Here is a 22,874-nt window from a genome sequence, read left to right as displayed (position 1 = left end):
CGAGAGATAGATATTCATGTCCACACATGCTCCCCAGAGTCCCTTAGCGTCAGTGGGTGAGGGAACACCGTGGAACGCTCTCATAGACTACTGAACATTCGAATTGTACTGCCCAAACACGAAACCACATTACTGTTCCTACAGTTTATGTTACTCTGTTGTTGTTTTGTTTACAAAATGAAAAATCAAAAACCAATTACGATCTGAGACATTGAGACATATGATGCACCTCTGATTTCACTGCAGCACTTTACTTATGTATTACAATGACTGTTCACCTCCAGATTTTGTGATGCTGCTAAGTACTTGACTGATCACTATAGCGGCCAGCCCGATGGGTTGTAGGCGTTCCGCTGTGTAATCTAATGGTGCAATAAAGGTTTTTGGAAAAAAAAAAAAAGAAATTCACAAACCACCGAAGATGTAGGAAATGTATTCTTTTATTGTCCTCAAACAAAAAATAGAGCGAGAGAGAAAGAGAGAGAGAGAGAGAGAGAGAGATTGAGATAAATGTAGATATATCTCAAGCAAGAGATAGGCTGTAGTCTTCTCCTGACATTTGTGGATATTCAAACTACAGGAAATTATAAAAGCTACCTTTTCTAGACAAATCACAATACAGGTAAAAACTATTCCCTTTTCTAACACCCAGTTATTATCTTTCTACCTATCCAAGATTTGGGTCTCTAGACTGATCTGAGAGGAGACAGGTTGTAATAATGTTTAGTGCAGTCAGCTTTTGAAGTCTTTTTTGCCTAATGCCTGTTTTTTGGTATCTTTCGCAGCTACCCATTTGGCCTGCCACAGGTGGAATGGCACATGGGAGTACCCAAATGGTTACGCTCATACATCATGCTGCTGGGGGAGTAATGGTAGGTGAGAGAGATGCTAGTAATTGAGTCCGAACCATGTCTTGAATCTTTCCCTTGTCCTCCAATGCTAGCGATGAAGAAATGGCCTTTAAAGTAGTTATTCAGCATGACACCTAACATTCACCTCTTCCTTGTCTTTCTAATAATGTCTTGACCAAAAGTCACTCATTGCTATACATGCTCACTTATCTTGGGACACATTTTTCAAAGAACATTTTTTCCAGTGACCTTGCAGTACTTTCTACCTGAAACATAATACTTGGCTTGATTGCTTGATTGTTCATCAACGTGGTGATTTTCATATCTGCAGCAGTGTCGCAAACAATAGAAATTTACATTGGATATGATAAGCTTGTAAGAGTTCTATTTTGCCTTGAACTTTGTGTTGGCCGTTTTAAACGTTCCTGTACCTAGTGACCCCGCATAAAGGGGACACATGGAATGCCATGTTTGTCCTGGTAATAGCCATACCTTCTAGGATGCACTGAATGTTGCAGAACTGAAGATATGACTGCAAAGTGATAACCTTGTGCCCTCTGCCTATTTAGCAAATTGGAGCTTCAGTAATATCTACCTTGAAGGTACTGCTTTAAAGTGCAACGGTCAACATAAGTGTGTTATATCTAGATGATGTGGGATTCTCTTTGAATGTTAAGATCTATTAAAAGTGAGTGAATCTTTAAAGATTCCTGATGCCAATAGCATTCCAGGTAAATGTTATTTCATCTACTATTCCGCATGAAGTCATAAAGACAACTTTGATGATTATCTAGCCATTCCTTACTTAAGCTGAGTGATTTGGGAAGTGTGGTCTAGTGATAGGAGAGGGATAATTTGTGGAGGGCAGAGATGGCGGTTACTGAAGGTGGGCCTTGTACTGGGTTGTGCCTGGCTCTCTTTTTTGTGTATTTACAGCTAAGAGTCTGGACATTCCAAGCCCGAAATAGACAATGGAGCAGCTACATGATGTTCACTGTCATACTGTACAATTCTGAAGGAGACTGGGTAAGTAAGATGGAACGTCAGAGGGGGGAATTACTTATACATTTCTGTGTTTCCTTTATCCTCCATGGATGCATTTCTGTCACATGTTAGTTGTGTGAGACACATTTAAAGCCGAAATCTGAAGGACAATTGTCCAATTTTGATTATGCAATTCAGGATGCTGAGCTCCACTATGATGAAATATATTGAAGCTGAACATTCACGAAGTAAACTACTGCCACAATAATTTAGAGATACGCAGAAATAATGAGATGCTTTAATGAGCGAAAAGTCCTGTAGCAGGATAGCATTTCACATCTTTGCTATGTGTATGCAGAAGAGTGGCAAGAAGCTTGCTCTTCATGAATTGAAATACAAGCATGAATTGACAATTTGAACCCAAAATAAATATATAAGATTCTCTTGTGAAAAAGGGTATCCTCTAAGCCGGGCAAAGAGTCCTAGCATGACCAGTCTACAGAGCTTCCTTTTTGGGCAGCACATCTGCATTCTGTCTGATTACTGGTGATATTAAATCAGTTGTAAATAAACAAACTCTGATTAGCAATGAAATACAACTGATCCATCGTAAACAAAAGCAACATATTTCAATTTTATTCTCTAAAATACATGATTAGATTTAAATTTATTCATATGATCTGTCATAACGGGCAGGCTATAAGGTGTTATTTCAACTTTCCTTTTTTCTCTAAAAATTAAATATGAATCAATCATAATCTTCCAACACGTGCGCCATAAATGTCCATTTTAGCGTTGCATTTTATTCAAGGGCCTCCTTGTGCCTCAGGGACATGGGGTGCATGCAGGGAGCACTATAAGTGCCCCCTGTGTGCATGCACCCCATTTCCTGCAAGGCATTGTCATTGCATACCATACCGTGCAGGAACTGTTTTTTGTGTTCCCATTGTGGTGCCCACTATCGGAGGAACTGCCATGAGAACGTCAAATAATAGCCCGCCAAACACAAGAAATACTTGTAATCGGGCGGGTGGCCTGACCACGGGTTTCGTGGTGCGGCTACAGGGCGAAACCGACGCTGCACTGCCAAACTCGTACCAGGCCCCACGATGGGACATAAGAGCTTGGCTAGCAAGGAACATATATATCAGAGAAAAAGATTTACAAGAGGCAGGAAAATATGTAAACCCATGTTCTGCCATCTGAGAATATCGGCAGACATCCACTAGAGCATAAGATCTCATTACATGCAACAAGACAGCCCTAGCTATTTCCTTTGAGCTACAGGTGCTTCTCGAAGAAGAAGAGTTTAGCCCTTGAATACTAAAAGATGAGTCTATCCACGGGTTAAGGATGATGTAGAAGTCCACACAAATCATCAATGGTTCTGACCATTGATGTAGCTTAGAAAGCAGACAATTAAAGACCACAGGATCATCAGTGTTGGCCCAATCGAGTACACATTGCATAGTACATAATAGGCCCCTCTTGTATGTTGCTATGAGCCATCATCCAGCTATCCTGAGCCAGTAGGGCAATCCCTCTCTGAGAGAAGTGAATCAAGCTGAGGTTAGGACTTCATCCCAGAAATCACCCAGAGGAGAGTCCTGTTTATTCAAGAACTGAGTTTACTGTAGGCCAACTAAATGTGGGTGAAGATAGAGTACCACCTCTTTAATTATTTTTACAGTTAATTGATATTCCACAAAAGAATATGAAAATGCTGGTCAGGACCACACCCCAGGCTAAACCTTGACATTCTTGATTGAATAACTTGCGCACCCTGAAAGAGAACAACAGCACAGAATTATTCTTGGTACTAACTTTACCGTCCACAACCATAAGGCCTCATTTTTTCCCAACAACCTGACCAAAAATTCCAACAAAAAAATCAGTATAAAGACAAAAGTGACCCAGACCCTGGCCACACACCCCGACACACAGCCTTCCCCCAACCCTATCTCTTCCATGCAAGGCCCAGAAAAAGGGCTGACCAACCCCGGTCAAAAGAATACCACTAGCACTGCAGTAGACATGAGTATATAAAGTCCCCTACCCCTCAGAGCACCGCAGACTGACGGATGGAGGTGGGAAAAAGAACTAAAGGGGCAGGGAATGACCGCCCGAGACACCCGCGCAAAGGACCCAAAATGTTTTCACCCAGAGCCATAATTAATAAATGAAGAACCCTCATGAAACCTTCAAGAAATCTAACCTAGGTGTCAGCTGACCCTGCAGACTAAAGCTTCCATTAACAGAGAGAAATAAAAAAAGATAAGAGGGAAGGCGTACCCAAGAAACTAAGTTAACCACTCTTTAACAACCTACAAGGAAAAAGAATCAATAAGAAAAAGACAAAACAAAATCAACCAGTTCCATTAGTCTCCTTATTTCCCTCCACTGACTTGATCAAGAGCTCCTCACCCCAGGCTGTTCAATACATGAATACATTTGCTCCTCATATTGGATGCACAGGATTGCTTGCTCCGGTAATGAAAACCGAAGATCTCAGCTTTTGAAGTACCGGAATATGCTCTCTCAACTTCCAACGCCAAAATACAGTCTCATGAGAGAAATCTGATTGAACAAAAAAGTCCACTCCAGCCGCTTTCACTGGTGATGGGCGGAGCATCTGAATCAATCAAACACTCACACCCAGTCAAAAGATCTGGGTTTAATCCATCACCGTTCTTTAGGCCACTCTGCCACCCCAGGTCAGACATGGCAATATGCAAATCAGTCTGACCCTGTGCCTCATGGGGACAGTCCAGCCCGAACTGCCAAGCCATGTCTTCCCTGGACCGGAAACAAGCTTCCGAGGACCGGTTTCTGGCATTCCAGCCGTCTTCACCCCGGCTTGCTTGAATCCAGTGGCAAAGTGATCAAGGGACTCACGTCTGAGCATACCCTGCCACACTTATGGCAGCCCAAAGCGGTACAAAAGGGGGTGGTGATGGACGGAGCTTCTGAATCAATCAAACACTCACACCCAGTCAAAAGATCTGGGTTTAATCCATCACCGTTCTTTAGCCCACTCTGCCACCCCAGTTCATACATGGCTATATGCAAATCAGTCTGACCCTGTGCCTCATGGGAACAGTCCAGCCCGAACTGCCAAGCCATGTCCTCCCTGGACCGGAAACAAGCTTCCGAGGACCGGTTTCTGGCATTCCAGCCGTCTTCAGCCCGGCTTGCTTAAATCCAGTGGCAAAGTGAGCAAGGGACTCACGTCTGAGCATACCCTGCCACACTAATGGCGGCCAAAAGCGGTACAAAAGGGGCTGGTGATGGACGGAGCATCTGAATCAATCAAACACTCACACCCAGTCGAAATATCTAGGTTTAATCCATCACCGTTCTTAAGCCCACTCTGCCACCCAAGTTCAGACATGGATATATGCAAATCAGTCTGACCCTGTGCCTCATGGGAACAGTCCAGCCCGAACTGCCAAGCCATGTCTTCCCTGGACCGGAAACAAGCTTCCGAGGACCGGTTTCTGGCATTCCAGCCGTCTTCAGCCCGGCTTGCTTGAATCCAGTGGCAAAGTGAGCAAGGGACTCACGTCTGAGCATACCCAGCCACACTTATGGCGAACAAAGCGGTACAAAAGGGGGTGGTGATGGACGGAGCATCTGAAGCCGGGCTGAAGACGGCTCGAATGCCAGAAACCACCACCACCCCCTTTTGTATAGCTAACTTGAGGAACATAGAAGTAGAGCTTTTTGTGCACCCTGTATGAATGTTGGTTGTTTTTATTCCTTGTTCCAGTGAAAGAGAGTTCTTAGAAATTAAACTTATCAAAAATACATTTTCTATGCGTGGTATCAAATTCTCAAGATTTTCATATTCAGCTTTTGTTCCAAAGTATGGCCATTTTTTGATTACTATACTTATTAGAATGATCTCTGGAATCGTGAAACTGGCTCAGCTAGTGCAAGGCAGTAGAATGATCACACTAAGTATTCTTATTTGCCTGTGTTCCAGGTTCAATGAAGGTCTGGAAGCCAGCAGTTGCAATTGGCTTTTTTGGCCTTCCTATAGGGTGTTAATAGATGTATTCTCCACATGCTCCGTAGTAAAAGCTCTTAATTGCCTGTTCTTCTTGTCATATCCACTCACATACATGGTAGTCAATTAATGGGTTATGCTCTGAGCAGATGGTATTAACTAATCATAACACACTTTGCAGTTGGCAATAGTGGATAATACCTTACAACCAGCTCTAGATGAGAACTCTCAGGACACTCTTCATCATTAGTGAACACATACCTATGGGCAGTGAGATCAGAGTGCAATTACAAACAATAATAAGGATGTATCCGTGTAGTACCAATAAATAGCACACACTGCATTGGCAGGCTGATGTTTAGGAAAACATCACTTGCACATGTAACGATAATCCTCACCTTTCTCTGCAAAATTATGTAACTTTCATTAATCTTATAAGCTTACGTTTGTTGTTTTGAATTGGTATATTTTACTAGGATCCATCTCTTTCCATTGGCTATGAACTTGTCCACTCCCTTACATCCTAACAAGGTGAACATGCATCCTTGCTGTTATTTCTCTTTAAACATATTTGCGTGTATTATTTGTCTGCCAGAAAAATACTTCCTGCAGTCTATTTATACTCATGGAATGTCTATAGGCAAACTAGCCAAATACACTGCTCTGACACTGGAGATCTTTAAAGCCTTTAAACCCTTAAGGGTACCGTGGCTAAAGATATGACTTTACAGCAAAATAATATTGTCATCTCCTTCTTCGCATGATTTACTAGAAACAAGGTTGCTGGCAACAAACTGTGTGTGATCATGGTCCTACTTAAACTTGGGTGCCACTGAAAAGTTGGATGAGAGTCTTTCATTGTAGTCATGGAGGTGGAGTTTGGAGTGGAAAGTGAAAGTGGGCCTTAAAGTATGTTTTGCCTAAAGCACTTTTTACCTTTACAGCAGCCACAGTGGTTCCCGGCAGACACAATAATTAGAGGGAGCCGAAGCCTCCTACCTTTTTCTGGCGAAAGGGTAAGACGGGACATCAAAGCCCACCATGTGTTTGTGCATTTCCTTCACCATGGGTTTGAGTACTTCCTTTGCCTCAGAACATTTTATCTTTTGGTTTCTATGAATACGTAGTAAAAAAAACAGTCATTTCTTGCCACCTGTCCCTCTCTATAACTGACTAAACAATCTGCTCTATCATACATTGTCTTATCTTACTGCCTCACCCTTCAATGGATTTTACCCAACAGTGATTACATTATTATGTTCTTTGAGTTTTGACAATAACGTTTCAAAGGTTTGTTAACTTCAAATGAATGCTGTTTCATCAAGGTTAATGATGGCTACTAATTGATTCTTTAAATAGATGACTGTTTACAATGTATATTTCTCAAGACAGCGTAGTTTATGCAATACTACCATATACACATAGCCAAAATGTATGATGAAGATTTTATGTGAATCACTGCTGTTTCTTTTGTTTTTGATTCCAACATTACCAGCTGAACTAGCCATTCAAACTCTAAATATAAAAGACCCCAGGATCTTCTGGATAAATTATAAATTCCACTCAAACCTTTGAAACTGTTTATCTCATCACCACCTGAAAGCAAGCTTTCTCTTAATGAAGTAGACCCAAATGGATGGCTTTTACAAACTTCAACTGTGCAAAAGTAAATAAGACTTTCCCCGGTTTTGTAAATGCATATTTAATGGCAGCACCCATCTTAATGTCATTCACAAGTAGAAGTATGGTGTCCTTTTCATATATTTTAATAAGAAGTCATCTGCAGTTAATTTGATGCCCTCTGCGGAGCCACCAAACTCTTTCATCACTCTTACCATGATCTACTGACTTCATTTTAATCTTTGTACTCCTTAATGATAAGACCAGGTCATGGTATTGACAAACCAGAAATGTGTCAGGGACTAGTTTGGTAGGAAGGTCGAGAATCAAGATTGCACTGTTGAAGCTTAGCACCCAAAGCTGCCATAATAAATGGAACTACTCTGCCAGAGTAACTTTTAATGCATGATATCTATTCCTTGGTACATAAGAAGCCTCTTCCAGCTCTGCTGACTTAGGCCCAGTCACTCAAGGAGCTTGGGGAATCCTGCAAGCTTCATAAGATGTTGCTGGACTACCAAGGTCTTAGAGGAATGCTAGAGACATCTTAGGACAAAGCACACATGCGCACACCATGCAATGTGTATCTAGTCTGTAGACTTTTGAAAACTCTTACATTATCATATTCAGAAGACTTTAGTAACTGTTTTAACTTCACAAATTCTGAATACACATTCAGGTGCAAGAGAACCCCTGACATGGGATTCAGTGAGCTTCTGTAGCTCACTACCTCTGACATTTCCCAGACGCGATGTCGACTCATCAAAATCTGCAAAACTAAAAACGTTTATGTGGACTTCATTATTTCCTGGGGAAGTTTTAAAAAAATGTCTTTTGAACAGAAGGATACACAACTCAAAAGAAAGAGCTAAACTGAGTGAATATTTGGCTAGCCGCTGCACCCGCATGTACCGAGGCATAAATAAATATATTTCAAAATATTTCTATATATAAATGTATATATACATATATATATGTGTATGTGTGTGTGTGTATAACTTGATGATATACACACACTATATATATATATATATTCAAGCATGTTTTTGTTATGAAATGGTAGGAAAGTATTAATAATTTGATATCCTCAAATACAAAGTTGTGGGCAGAGCAGGAACGTGAGCCTCATTAGTGGAGGCTGGAGTTGGCCTTAATCTTTGCTGAAATCATTTTTGGTTTCTTTACAGCTTCCTGTAAGCCTTTCTAGACACCGCATGGGACAGAGGAGTTTTTCATCCATTTTGAGCATCCCACATCATATTGCTAGAAGAGTATGGGTAAGTGAAAAATGATTTTAACGGAGGAATAGGAGCCAGGTATTTGGGTGTTTCAGTTGCCCTCCATGCATGTTCTCGAACATTGGCTCCACTATAAATGTTATTTCACACACCCTGCTCCAAATTCATAACTAACTTGACCTTCTTCTAAACAAAGCTGTTCCTAGCATGTCTCACCAAACAATAATACCTCTAAACCTTAGACTATCTTCATATGTTGCACTGTCATTAAGCCCACTTCACTATTCCACTATGCCACTTTTCTGGCAAATTTTTTCCTCTTTACTCTTCTTTCCCCATATGTCTGGGTTAGATGTCACTCTTCTTTTAGCTTCCCCATTTCATTCTCTGGCACTTTCTCCCTCACCTACCCATCCTACAAATATTTTTTGGCTCACTAGTTTTAACCACATCCATATTTCTACATTTACATGCTTTTCATACAATTTATGAGATTGCATCAGGTAGATAAACTCACCTTCTTAAACGTGGGTGCTGCTAAACACTTTGATAAGGTTTTTCATTAAGGGAATGGTGTTGTGTGGGTAATGGAAGTGGGCCTTGGAGTACGTTTTGCCTCATGCCATTTTTTACCACTTCAACAGCCACGTTGGCCCACCACAGAGGCAATGAGGAGGCAGAACAACAGCTTGATACTTTACTCTGGCGAAAGGGTAAGTGACACATGATTTCAAAGGCACCATGTTTTTTAGTATTTTCTTTGTCCCAGTACATTTTATCTAGTTGGCTTCTAGCAATGGTGGATGCTCTACAAAGCAAATCTCATCCCTTGCACTCTGCCCCGTCCAAAGAAAAACCGTTCAATCTCTTCTTTACAGCATCCTAATCTTATTGGCCTCTGGGTTTTGAAATGACTGATTCTTTAAGTTTACCAATGTCAAATGAACGCTGTTTTTGCAAGGATTACTAAAGGCCACCAATTAATTCTTTACATATATGAATATTTACAATGCACAATTTGCAAGGCAGTCTATCTCTCATCTTTTCTTTCACTCCTCCAAACTACCCCACACTCCCTTCACATCCCTTTTCTGCACCTACACAGAGTAAACATATTTTTCAAATCACAACCACTTTTCAAGGTTATTGGCTAGATATGCAGACATCACCATTTACAAGTGCCTAAGACCTCATCTAACAGTTGGCTCTCTCAAATATGTTACAAACAGACTCCAAGTCGTACAGAATGCAGCTGCATGGCTGCTGTTGAATATACCCAGACATCAATAAGCCAGATCCTCCTTGAGGGAGCTTCATTGGCTCCCGGTCCAAGCCAGGATCAAATTTAAGTCCATAAGCTTGGCTCACAGAGCCATGTATGGGAGAGGCCCCATCCTGATACAAAAGTTGGTCTCACATTATTCTCCCCTTCTCCACCTCAGGTCGAGCTCTAACTTTCTGATGAATCCCATCAGCTTCAAGAGAGCCAGGTGGGGTGGAAGGTTTTTTGCCCACCTGGTACCTGTGGAACAGTATGGATCCGAAACTCCGACTAATTTAAAACAAAGCGCCCTTTAAAAAAAGACTCAAAACATGGCTTTTCCCCTAAACTCATGCGCAAACAACTGCCTGTACTGTCTCACCTCAGCGCTGGGATGCTCAAGGGTAGCCATGCCCTTTACAAATCCCCTAAACCTAAACCGGTTGTTCACAATCCATTACAAAATAAAAGTACTCCCTTTTTGTTTTTTTGTAAACAGTGACAGCACTTTTGACATAACGGGGACACCATATTTTCCAGTCCAGTGGGGAGTGGCAATCCAATTTCTGACACAAACTCATTGTTTGGTGTTTGCAGAGCATTTGCCCTCCCTCCCTTCTTCGTATATGACGTCACCAGAACTCCTCTATAGCCTAGTGGACCATATTACAGGTTACCTTTTATGTATTTTCTTATTTTACATACTTACTTTGGGGTAATAAACTTGAAAAGATTGATTTCAAACAGACAAATGTTATTGGCAATAGTAAGTAAAATATTGGATCATACCGTTTAGTTGCCTGCAGTGAAATAAAAAGTAATGCTTGATTATGCTGAATATGGAATTTTATAAAACACATTCTTCTTATACGAGTAAGGGATTGTCCAAGCTGTTCTCTCAAAGGGTTAGCTAGCAATGACATTTATTGTATTTAGAATATTTACCTTTTTCAGCTCTCCTCTTAACTTTTTTTTGTCCTGTACAGAACTGTACACAGTTTGCCATGGTGGAAATTATCTTGCCAAATTGGTTGCAGGGTCTAAGGTCTTCATGGAATCTGAAAAAGGTTTTTCAATGGAGCATTTGCCTAAACTACTCCATTTTGTAACTACTTAATTGTGACTGCATTGTGAGCTATACATGTGTGTGTGTGCATATGAACATATAAATATATGTATATATATACCTATATATGTATATATATATATATATATATATATATATATATATATATATATATATATATATATATGTATATATATATATATATATATATATATATATATATATATATATATATATATATATATATATATATATATATATATATATATATAGAGATAGAGAGAGAGAGATTGATATAAATGTTTGAGATACATTTGGATATATCTTGAGCGAGCGAGTGTGATAGGCTGTAGTTTTCTCCAGACATTTGTGGATATTCACACAACAAGAAATTATAAAAGCTGCCTTTTCTAGACAAATCACATTACAGGTAAAAACAATTCAGTTTTCTAACGTCCTGTGATTATCTTTCTACCTATCCGAGAGTTGGGTCTGTAGACTGATCTGAGAGGAGAGGGGTTGTAATAATGTTTAGTGCAGTCAGCTTTTGAAGTCTTTTTGCCTAATGCCTTTTTTTGGTATGTTCCACAGCTACCCATTTGGCCTGCCACAGGTGTAATGGCACATGGGAGCACCCAAATGGTTACACTCCTTCATCATACTGCTGGAAGAGAAATGGTAGGTGATAAGGGATGCTAGTAAGTGAATTGGAACCTTGTATTGAATGTTTCCCTTGTCTTCCCATGCTAGCAATGACAAAATGGCCTCTAGTGTAGTTATTCAGCATGACACCAAAGATTCACCTACTCCTTGTCTTTCTAATTATACCTTGACCAAAAGTCACTGATTGCTATTCATGCTCACTTATCTTAGGACGAGAAAGCAAAAGACACTCAATTGATGGACGGAGTGCAGAACAAATCAAAACTTTCATCCCCAGTCAAGAGATCTGGGTTAAATCCATCATTCTTTTGCTCACCATGCCACCCCAGTTTAGACCTGGACATATGCAAATCAGTCTTGACCATGTGCCTCATGGGAACAGTCCAGCCCGAATGCCAAGCCAGGTCCTCCCTGGACCGGAAACAAGCATCCTAGGACCGGTTTCGGGTTTCCTCTCTTCAGCCAGGATAGCTTGATTCCAGTGGCACAGTGAGCCCAGGACGCACATCTGGGCATACCTGGCGCACGTAGGACGAGAAAGCAAAAGACACACAATTGATGGACGGAATGCAGAACAAATCAAAACATTCATCCCCAGTCAAGAGATCTGGGTTAAATCCATCATTCTTTTGCTACCATGCCACCCCAGTTTAGACCTGGCCATATGCAAATCAGTCTTGACCCTGTGCCTCATGGGAACAGTCTAGCCCGAACTGCCAAGCCAGGTCCTCCCTGGACCGGAAACAAGCATCCTAGGACCGGTTTCGGGGTTTCACCCCTCTTTAGCCAGGATAGCTTGATTCCAGTGGCACAATGAGCCCAGGACACACGTGTGGGCATACCTGGGGCAAAAAGGACGAGAAAGCAAAAGACACACAATTGATAGATGGAATGCAGAACAAATCAAAACATTCACCCCCAGTCAAGAGATCTGGATAAATCCATCATTCTTTTGCTCACCATGCCACCCCAGTTTATAGCTGGCCATATCCAAATCAGTCTTGACCCTGTACCTCATGGGAACAGTCCAGCCCGAACTGCCAAGCCAGGTCCTCCCTGAACCGGAAACAAGCATCCTAGGACCGGTTTAGGGATTTCACCCCTCTTCAGCCAGGGTAGCTTGATTCCAGTGGCACAGTGAGCCCAGGACTCACGTCTGGGCATACCTGGCGCACTTAAGGTGAGAAAGTAAAAGACACACAATTGATGGACGGAATGCAGAACAAATCAAAACATTCCCCCCAGTCAAGAGATCTGGGTTAAATCCATCATTCTTTTGTTCACTATGCCACCCCAGTTTAGACCTGCCCATTTGCAAATTAGTCTTGACCCTGTGCCTGAAATGGCATGGTGAGTACAAAAACGATGGATTTAGGCCCAGATCTCTGTACTGGGGTGAATGTATGACATTGTTCTGCGTTCTGTCCATCAATTGTTCTTTTTGCATTTGTCCCCCCGAGTGGGACAAGTATGCTCAGAGGCCTCTGCTCTACATGCCACTGCAGTCAAGCTATCCTGGGTAATGAGGGCTGAAATCCCGAAACCGGTCGTAGGTTGCTTGTTTCCAGTCCAGTGATGACCTAGCCTGGCAGTTCGGGCTGGACTGTTCCCATTGGGCACAGGGTCAAGACTGATTTGCATATGGCTGGGTCCAAACTGGAATGGCATGGTGAGCAAAACAACAAAGAATTTTGGCCCAGATGTCTGTACTGGCGTGAATGTGAGACATTGTTCTGCATTCTGTCAATTAATTGTTCTTTTTGCATTTGTCACCCCGAGTGAGACGGGTATGCTCAGACGTGAGTCCCGTGCTCTCCATGCCACTGGAGTCAACCTATCCTGGCTGAAAGCCCAAAACTGGTCATAGGATGCTTGTTTTCAGTCCAAGGAGGACCTGGGCTGGCAATTCGGGCTGGACTGTTCCCATTGGGCCCAAGGTCATGACTGATTTGCATATGGCTGGGTCCAAACAGGAATGGCATGGTGAGCAAACAAACAATGGATTCAGGCCCAGACCTCTGTACTGGGATGAATGTATGACATTGATCAGCATTCTGTCCATCAATTGTTCTTTTTGCACTTATCTTGGTACACATTTTTCAAACAACATTTTTTCAGTTACCTTGCGGTACTTTCTACCTGAAACATAACAATAGGCTTGATTGCTTGATTTTTCAACAAAGTCGATATTTTCATATCACCTGCAGCAGTGCCCCACCCAATAGAAATTTGTATTAAATACGATAAAAGCTTCTAAGAGTTCTGTTTGGCCTTAAACTTTATGTTGGCCGTTTTAAACGTACCTGTCCCTAGTGACATCACATATAAGGGGACAAATGGAATGCAATGTTTTATCCTGGTAATATCCATACCCTCTAGGATACTCTTACCACATGGCAATTCCAGGAAAGTCCTAGTCCTACCTTTAACATCTACATAATAGACATCATAACAAATATAAAATAGAAATATTTAAGAACATACTAAAGAACATGTTTAGCCAATCCCTCTTAGTCACATTCTAGTTATATTTTCTACGACAGACCCATCAGACCATGGCACTTCTCAATATGTCAAGAATATCCAGCATTCTCTAAGATTATCATTATGCTAGAGATTCGCACCATCACGTATGCCCAAGAATTTCCAAGATTTATTGTCCCAGGGCCATTATATTACTAGGGGGTAGACCACTGCAAGTTACAAAGAAATATTGCCATTATGGTAGGGCCAGTAATTTACCATGGGTGGGCAATGTGAATCCTCTAATGAAAGTAACAGGTAGCCAAGAATCATCAACACCAGTGCCTCCAACACTTTGATTTTTTTTCCCCATGCTATACATACTAGCTGTAGGAACACTTTTTTAACCAATTGATGTTCAGGGAGCATGTTTCTTTCATCTCCCTAAAAAGAGCCCCCAAAAAAGGCAAATGTAAATAAGCAGGAATAATTTGCACAAAAAAAATGCATACACAAGCATGCACACTCACACACATGCACACATTAAAGTAGAATGAAACCCACAAGGAAAACAAGTAGAAAACATATAACTCCTGATTTCCTTTTAACTAAAAAGCCATACTTATTTTCCAGTTGTGGGCATCTTTCTCCACCAATGTAGCATCGCCCTACAGACATAGAAAGTACAATGGTCCTTTGAAGGCTTTTGAACTGTTCAGCACCACATTTGGTTTGCTCAAATCTATTCTGTAGATTAGGGTCTTGTAGAAGGCCGACATAAATCGGTCGACTAAACTAAAAAGAAATAAGCAAGAGCCTTCATTCCCTCCAGCATTCCTTGCATCTTCATGATGATAGGTGGCATGTACCAAAATACTTGAATCTACCTCTGTGGATTGGTGGATCTTATGGGTCAAAAGAAAGATTCGACCAGGGGTAATACCAGATCACTTTCTCCATAGACTTATTGGTCTATTTGAACTGCCTTCAATGGCTTCTCCATCTAATGCATACTGAATGCTCCATTAAGAATCCTTAAGGATAGCAGTAATTGAGCTAGGAGTTCTGATACATGCCAGTGTGTACGGAGAAGAAGGAACCTCCGAATGTTGCAGAACTGAAGATATAGCTGCAAAGTGATAACCTTGTGCCCTCTGTATGTTTTGCAACTTGTAGCTTCAGTAAAATCTCCCTTGAAGATACTGCTATGAAGTACAAAGGTCAACATACTCTTCTAATGTTAAGATCTATTCAAAGTGAGTGAATCTTTAAAGATTACTGATGCCAATAGCATTCCAGGTAAATGCTATTTCATCTGCCATTCCACATGATGTCATAAAGACTATTTTGATGATTATGTAGCCATTACTTACTTAAGCTGAGTGATTTGAGAAGTGTGGCCTAGTGATAGGAGAGGGTCATTTGTGGAGGGCAGAGATGGCGGTTACTGAAGGTGGGCCTTGACCGGGGTGTGCCTGGCTCTCTTTTTTGAGTATTTACGGCTATCAGTCTGGCCATTCCGAGACAGAATTACACAGTGGAGCTGCTCCGTGATGTTCAGTGTCATACTGTAAAATGATGAGGGAGACTGGGTAAGTAAGAGGGGATGTCAGTGGGGGTAATTATTTATACAATTTTGTGTTTCCTTTATCCTCCTTTGATGTATTTCTGTTACTTTATTTGTGTGAGACACATTTAAAGCCGAAATCTGAAGGAAAATCGAACAATTTAGATTATGCGATTCAGAATGCTGAGCTCTGCTATGATGAAATATCTTCAAGCTAAACCTTCACAAAGTAACTGCTGCCACAACAATTTAGAGATACGCAGAAATAATGAGAGCCTTTAATGAGCGAAAAGTCCTGTAGCAGGATAGCCATTCACATCTTTGCTATGTGCATGCAGAAGAGTGGCAAGATGCTTGCTTTTTATAAATTAAAACAGCAATGACAATTTTAACTCAAAATAAATATATAAAATTCTCTCATGAAAAAATGTATCCTATAAGCCGGGCAAGGAGCCCGAGCATGACCAGTCTACAGAGCTTCTTATTTGAGCAGCACATCTGTATTCAGTCTGATTACTGGAGATACCAAATCAGTTGTAAATAAATAAACTCTGATTAACAATGAATTGCAGCTGATCCATCGTAAACAAAAGCAATATATTTCAATGTTATTCTCTAAAATACTTCAACATGATTAGATTTAAATTTATTCAGATGATCTGTCATAACTGGCAGGCTATAAGGAGTAATTTCAACTTTCCTTTTTTCTCTAAAAATACAATATGAGCCAATCATAATCTTCCAACACATGTGCCATAAATGTCCATTTTAGCATTTCACTTTGTGTAAGTCAGGGTGTGTTTTTACTGAATTTCAAAATGGATTACTATGCTACTTTCATTCCTCAACCACTAGATACTGACATTTTTTCAAATAGATGAGGAATTCATTATCTTCCTTCTATTACAAATGATGGCAAAACTAATGGCTAACTGGGTGTCACTAACTTTGAAGTTTCCAATACTGACCGTCAAAATATTGGCATGAACTGGTCTACACTAAGGAGCACATTTAGGAATGACAACAAAGCTCACCAACTTATATCTTCAATGCCCAATTTCCTATGCTGGAGATGCTTACATTTGTTTATGTCCCAATTTGTCAGGAAGGACAAAAGTGTGAAGAGACTAAGAATTGTGATCTGGTAAAACCCCAGGGTTAAAGGAGATACCAAGGGGCTTATTAAAAGTCTGGAGGTCCACGGACCGCCAGCCTCGCAGGGGGGCATTGGTCTTTTGAGTGCACTGTTACAATTATAGTGGTCAGACCGGCAATGGCCTCCAGCAGCAGCCAGGGAACCGCTGTTCCATGGCAGTGCTGCGGTGGTCTTGAGGCCACAATATGCCTAAAGGAACCACTGCAGTCCTGCCAAGCATATTGCAAGTTTCTTCTCTGCCACATTTTTCTTGGTGGCTCCTCCTCCTTGAAAACCGTGCTAGAGGGGAAACAAAGCAGGCCCTGTATAGGGCCTCCTTTTGCCTCAGGGCCATGGTGTGCATGCAGGGGGCACTACATGTGCCCCTGTGTGCTTGCACCCCAGTTCCTGCACGACATGGTCATTACATGTCATACCGCGCAGGAACTGTTTTTGCCGTTCCCATTGTTGTGCCCATTTTCTGAGGCACTGCCATGAGTACGTCAAATAAAAGCCCGCCAGACACAAGAAATACATGCAATCTGGCGAGTGACCTCACCACGGCATTGGCGGTGCGGCTGCGGGTAAGTACCGGCACGGCACTGACAAACTTGTAATCAGCCCCAGGATGGGACATAAGAGCTTCGCTAGCAAGGAACATATCTATCTGAGATTTTTTTTACGAGAGGAGGGAAAATATGTAAACCCATGTTCTGTCATCTGAGACTATTGCCAGACATCCACCAGAGCATAAGATTCCATTATTTGCATTACAAAGCAGCCCTAGCCATTTCATTGAAGCTGTAGGTGCTTCTCAAAGAAGAATTTAGCCCTCGACAACTAAAAGAGGAGTCTATCCGTGGGTTAAGGACGATGTTGAAGTCCCCTCAAATAATCAATGGTCCTGCCTGCTGATGTAGCTCCGAAAGCAGACTATTAAAGTCCACAGGATAATCATGTCATAATGCGTAATTGGCCCCTCTTGACTGTTGCGATGAGCCATCGTCCACCCAAATCTATATAGTGGTTGATGAGTGTCTAGCTCTTATCCTGAGCCAGTGGGGCAATCCCTCTCTGAGAGAAGTGAAACAAGCTGTGGATAGGACTTGATCCCAGCAATCATCCAGAAGAGAGGAATGTTTATTCAAGAGCTAAGTTTCCTGTAGGCCAACTAAATGTGGATGAAGATAGTGTAGCACCTCTTCAAATAATTTTCGCTTATAAGAAGCCTATATTTCATTGATATTCCTTGAAATAATATGAAGATGCTGGTCAGTACCACACCCCAGGGTAAACCTTGACATTCTTGATCGAATAACTAGCACACATTGAAAGAGAACAACAGCACAGAATAATTATTAGTCCTAACTTTACCATCCACAACCATAAGGCGGTCTTTTTTACCACCAACCAGACTAAACATTCCAACTAAAAAATCAGTATAAAAACCAAAGTGGCCCCACACCTTGGCCCCACCGCCGCCCCAACACCCAGCCTTCCCCCAACCCTATCCCTTCCATGCAAGGCCCAGAAAAAGGGCTGATCACCCCCGGTCAAAAGAATACCATTAACACTGTAGTAGACAGGAGTACATAAACTCCCCTCGCCCCGGAGCACCCCAGACCGAGGATGGATGTGGGAAAAAGAACTAAAGGGGCAGGGCAGAGACCGCACGAGACAACCGCCCAAAGGACCCAAAATGTTTTCGCCCAGAGCCATAATTAATTAATAAAGAACCCTCATGAAACCTTCATGAAATCAAATCTAAGTGTCAGCTGACCCTGCAGACCCTGCAGACCTAAAGCAGAGAGAAAAAAAAAAAGGGGGGAAGGCGACCCAAGAAACTAAGTAAACCACTCTGTGACAACCTACAAGGAAGAAGAATCAAGAAGAAAAAGACAAAACAGAATCAGCCAGATCCATTAGTCTCCTGATTTTCCCCTGCCGACTTGGTCAAGAGCTCCTCAACCTCAGGCTGTTCAAAACATGAATACATATGCTCCTTATAATGGATGCACAGGATTGGATTGCTGGCCCCAGTAATGAAACCGAAGCCCCAAGCTTTTGAAGTGCCGGGATATGCTCTCTTAGCTGCCAACACCGAACTACAGTCTTATGAGAGAAATCTGATCGAACAAAAAAAGTCCACTCTAGCCTCTTTCACTGGTGACCTTGGAGGAGCAGCCCTGTTTATCTCCTAGCAGGGGAGGAAGTTACCCACATATATCAGGATGGCCCGTGAATACCGATGGATGTGAGAATGGATAGCGACAGGTTCTCTGAATCATGCTCTTCCATGTCCCAGCCCCACAGTGTAAGAATGGCTTCCCTAATAACCAAACGATATAGTGTCTAGTATTGTTCCTCTGACCCCTCGGGGATCCCCAATATCCTAAGGTTATTCCTGCGAGACCTATTTTCCAAATATTAGACCCTTGATGAGAGAATGGTCATGAGATCTGGGTCTTGACAAGACAGTTTGAAGGCTTTCCTGAACCTTCTCAACTTGCATAAGTTGTGAGTTCGGGGTGTCCATATTTGTTGAGAGCTTCATTTAATCCTAGGGTTATATCAGATCACAATTCTTTATCAAAGTAATGAGCTGTTGCCTTTCTGGGTCTGTGATAGATCTAATGCATCTGCTATTTCTGGAATTAAGAACTCTCAAGGTGCTATTGTGATCAATCCTGCCCTTATGCAAGAGGAGTTCCACAGCATTCATCATAAGTGGTATGACTAAGTATTGGTCCCTTCCACAGACCAGATCATTCAGTTTCTTCGGGCCCACCATCCTCAGAAACTGTCTACTACACAGTAGCACAAGCAATAAGTTCAAATATCGGCCTCCGAAGTGTAAGACACAATTGGCTAGCTGGCACGAGGCAAGGCCTGTGGCACCGATCAACTTCCATTGGATTTCTATGTTAGTTTGTCACATCTTGTAGTACTGGTTCTCCGTGATCTATTCAACTCTTTTAAATTACTTGGGCAGGTTCCTGGATTATGGACTGTGACCAACATCGTCATCTTTCCCAAGAAAAGGAAGGATCCCTTTCTCGGCGGTTCATATCAGCCTATTTCTTTGATTAATGCTGATTCCAAGATTTATACTTAGATTTTAGTAAACAGGCTTGCTATGGGTATTTCTGATCTTGTTGATGAGAATCAACATGGTTTTATTCCACAGCAGGATAAAACCGCCAATCTTAATATTGTTATCACTGCTCTTGAGGCAGACTATTCTCGAGGAAATCTGGTTAAAGCAATAACGTTAGACTCTGAAAAGGCCTTCGAAAGGGGCTCATGACCTTTTCCGAGGGCCGTAATGGCTGTGTAAGAGTTTGGGCCGCGCTTTATTGCTTTGATTCAACAGCTTTACCAGAATCTTAAGGCTAGCTTTTTATTTTCAGGGTCTTCTACCAACCTAATTTAGATACGTCGTGCACCTGTAAAGTGATGTCCACTTTCACCTTTGCTCGTTGCGCACTATATAGAACCTTAAATTCAAGCCCTCAAGAGCCTGAGGAATACTGCTTTGCTGCGGATCCATCAACTTGAGCTCAAACTGCTTGCCTGTGCAGACATCATTACCATCATGATCTCTGCCCCAGACGATTCTCTGGCAGCTATTGAAAAATTAGCTAATGAGTGTGGGTCTATCTCTGTGTACAAACTAAACCTTGATAAGACCCTAGTTCTTACCAGCACTGTCCCTTCTTGGGATGATAGGCGATTGGTCAATTCAGTGACCTACCTGGGGATCTAAGTCTCTGTGAAAATGGAGGATGTAAGGGAATCTAATTATGGCATACTATCTGGCAGAACGCAGGAGATATTTAGTAAGTTGTTGTATATGAATTGTGGACCCCTAGTGTAATTTTCCCAATTCATGCCCATATATAGGTATAAATCACCCTATCCTTATAAAGGCATAGAAATCATAACCATATTTAGACTTAGCCTATGCAGTTCAAATACGGCATGGCTACTTCCACTAGCTCCGAAAATCCACAACGATTTCTTGGAAAAACCTGCTTCAGCAGACAGGGACTTCCCCTGCTTGAATATTGATTTACCTAAGAACTCATGGAGTTTTCAAAGAACTGAGTCTTTGATGACGTTATTATGTCCAACCTTACGTCAAACTCGGCACCTTCAAGGTATAAATATGCCCTCACTTGCCCAGGCAAACACACAGTGGTTTGGAGCAGTTCGACTATCTACTTGCCCGACGCAGCTCGCTACAGCAAGTGCCGAAGGAAGCCGACCCTCCAGCAGCGCACTGAGAGAGATGCTGTCTTTTCTCTTGCCGAGAAATCCAGCTCCAGTGTTTCCAAGCAACCCTTGCAGGTTGTTGGGAAATCGAGTCCTGAGAGAGAGATACCAGACCTCATTCATTCTAAAACCAAGGTACCTTGCTGATTAGACCCTTAGAGAAATCTTGGATAAGTTCTTGGCAAAAGAATACTGAAAGCTACACCTCACTTACTTCTTCCTTGTACTAGACCTAGGTTAGGTTGGTACACCGGGCTAGGTGTATTTTAGAAGCACCAGTTGAGTACTTTATTCTTTATTTATTAATGTATTCATTCTAAAACCAAGGTACAGAGCTGGTTAGACCCTTAGAGAAATCTTGGGTATGTTCTTGGAAAAAAAATACTGAAACTAAGCTACACCTCACTTACTTCTTCCCTTGTACTAGACCTATGTTAGGTACACCGTGGTAGGCGTATTTTAGAAGCACCAGTTGAGTACTTTTAGTCTTTATTTATTAATGTGTGTATTCTATGTATCTTATGGCTTAGAAACCATATCCAGCTTTTACAGTATTATTTTATAATACTCTTCGTACTGTACGCATTGTACTTTGCAACCAGTATTACGATTGTAGCAGTTCATTTCCTCTGCCTGAGAAAGAAGACTGTTCAATAAATACTTTTATTGAAAACGCCCGTCTCTCTATTTCTCTGCACCTCTGGTGAAACGAAGCATGCACGATTGACTGAGTGAAATAACTATCTATTGTTTCCGCGACTCTGAAGATACGTTTTTACCTCGGGAAACAAAGTTGTCATGTTTTAAGCGGTTGTCGGAAACTAATCCCTTCTTGTTTATTCGAGAAAGTTTCTAGTGCCATCTGAGCTAGCTGGCACTCAAAATTAAGTCTAATATATTCGATAGAGACCTAGTCGACCTCAGTCCTATGTCTAATCTATAGTATATGTTATTCCAATGCGCAGAGCCTATTGGGAATATAGGAACTACTCTACAAAGTGGCATAATTTCACATTGGTCTAATCTGTCAATGCAACTTAATCAAGATGATTATTCTCCCTTGCTACCTATACCTCTTTCTGGCATACTTTTGTATGTAGCCAAAGGCTTTTTTACACAAACAGAGGCTATCTAGCAAATATTTATCTGAGGTATAAAAAGCCTAGGGCTAAAATCCTTATGTTACAGCAAACACAACTGGAGGGTGAACTTTAATTACCACATTTACGTTTCTTCTTTCTAGCAGCATTTCCTCCAGACTAGTAAAAGCATTGGGATACGAACCAAGAGGGCTTGTTTCCGGAATTCCTCTCTTGGGGAAACCAATATCTTCCCAAACTTTGGAATTATCGATACTGTCTGTCAGAAGTTGGCCTGGTATATGCTGTCCACAAATTAAAGTGGGCACCTTGCACCAGTCCAAACGACCCTTATGATGTATGAGGTCAAAGAAAACGTTTAGAAAGCTATCTCAGTAGTAGCTGTGAAGAGAAGCCTTCAGGCTTAATCGTGAAGGAATGTAAAGCAGCTTGTTTAACCAGAATGTCACCTTTAGTATTAATTAAATGAAAGGGAACCCCACAGTAGTTATAGAAATATGTATTTATTTATATAACACTCTCTAGTATCTCCTACACAAGGATACAGCACAAAGCCCACAATACTGTAGCACAGAATCAATCGTAAATAGCAATAATGCACAGTGGGCCCAGAGGGGGACCAAACCATGTACTAAAATAGGG

General features: G+C 41.6%; 1 protein-coding gene across 1 annotated transcript in view; it reads left to right on the top strand.

Moving 5' to 3' along the window:
• The window catches only part of LOC147708657 (uncharacterized), a 147,126-nt gene that overhangs the window by 82,969 nt on the left and 41,283 nt on the right, over nucleotides 1-22,874 (top strand). Inside the window, exons 12-16 of the mRNA XM_086925758.1 lie at nucleotides 1,788-1,877; nucleotides 6,789-6,860; nucleotides 8,652-8,741; nucleotides 9,347-9,415; nucleotides 11,621-11,707. Of these exons, the coding sequence (XP_086781884.1) occupies nucleotides 1,788-1,877; nucleotides 6,789-6,860; nucleotides 8,652-8,741; nucleotides 9,347-9,415; nucleotides 11,621-11,707 (408 nt within the window). The remainder of the gene's footprint in view (nucleotides 1-1,787; nucleotides 1,878-6,788; nucleotides 6,861-8,651; nucleotides 8,742-9,346; nucleotides 9,416-11,620; nucleotides 11,708-22,874) is intronic.

Source organism: Lissotriton vulgaris, chromosome 6 (assembly GCF_964263255.1).
Source record: "Lissotriton vulgaris chromosome 6, aLisVul1.2, whole genome shotgun sequence".
Taxonomy (NCBI): Eukaryota; Metazoa; Chordata; class Amphibia; order Caudata; family Salamandridae; genus Lissotriton; species Lissotriton vulgaris.
Note: the sequence above shows the minus strand (reverse complement) of the source record. Positions and strands in the feature narration are given on the sequence as shown.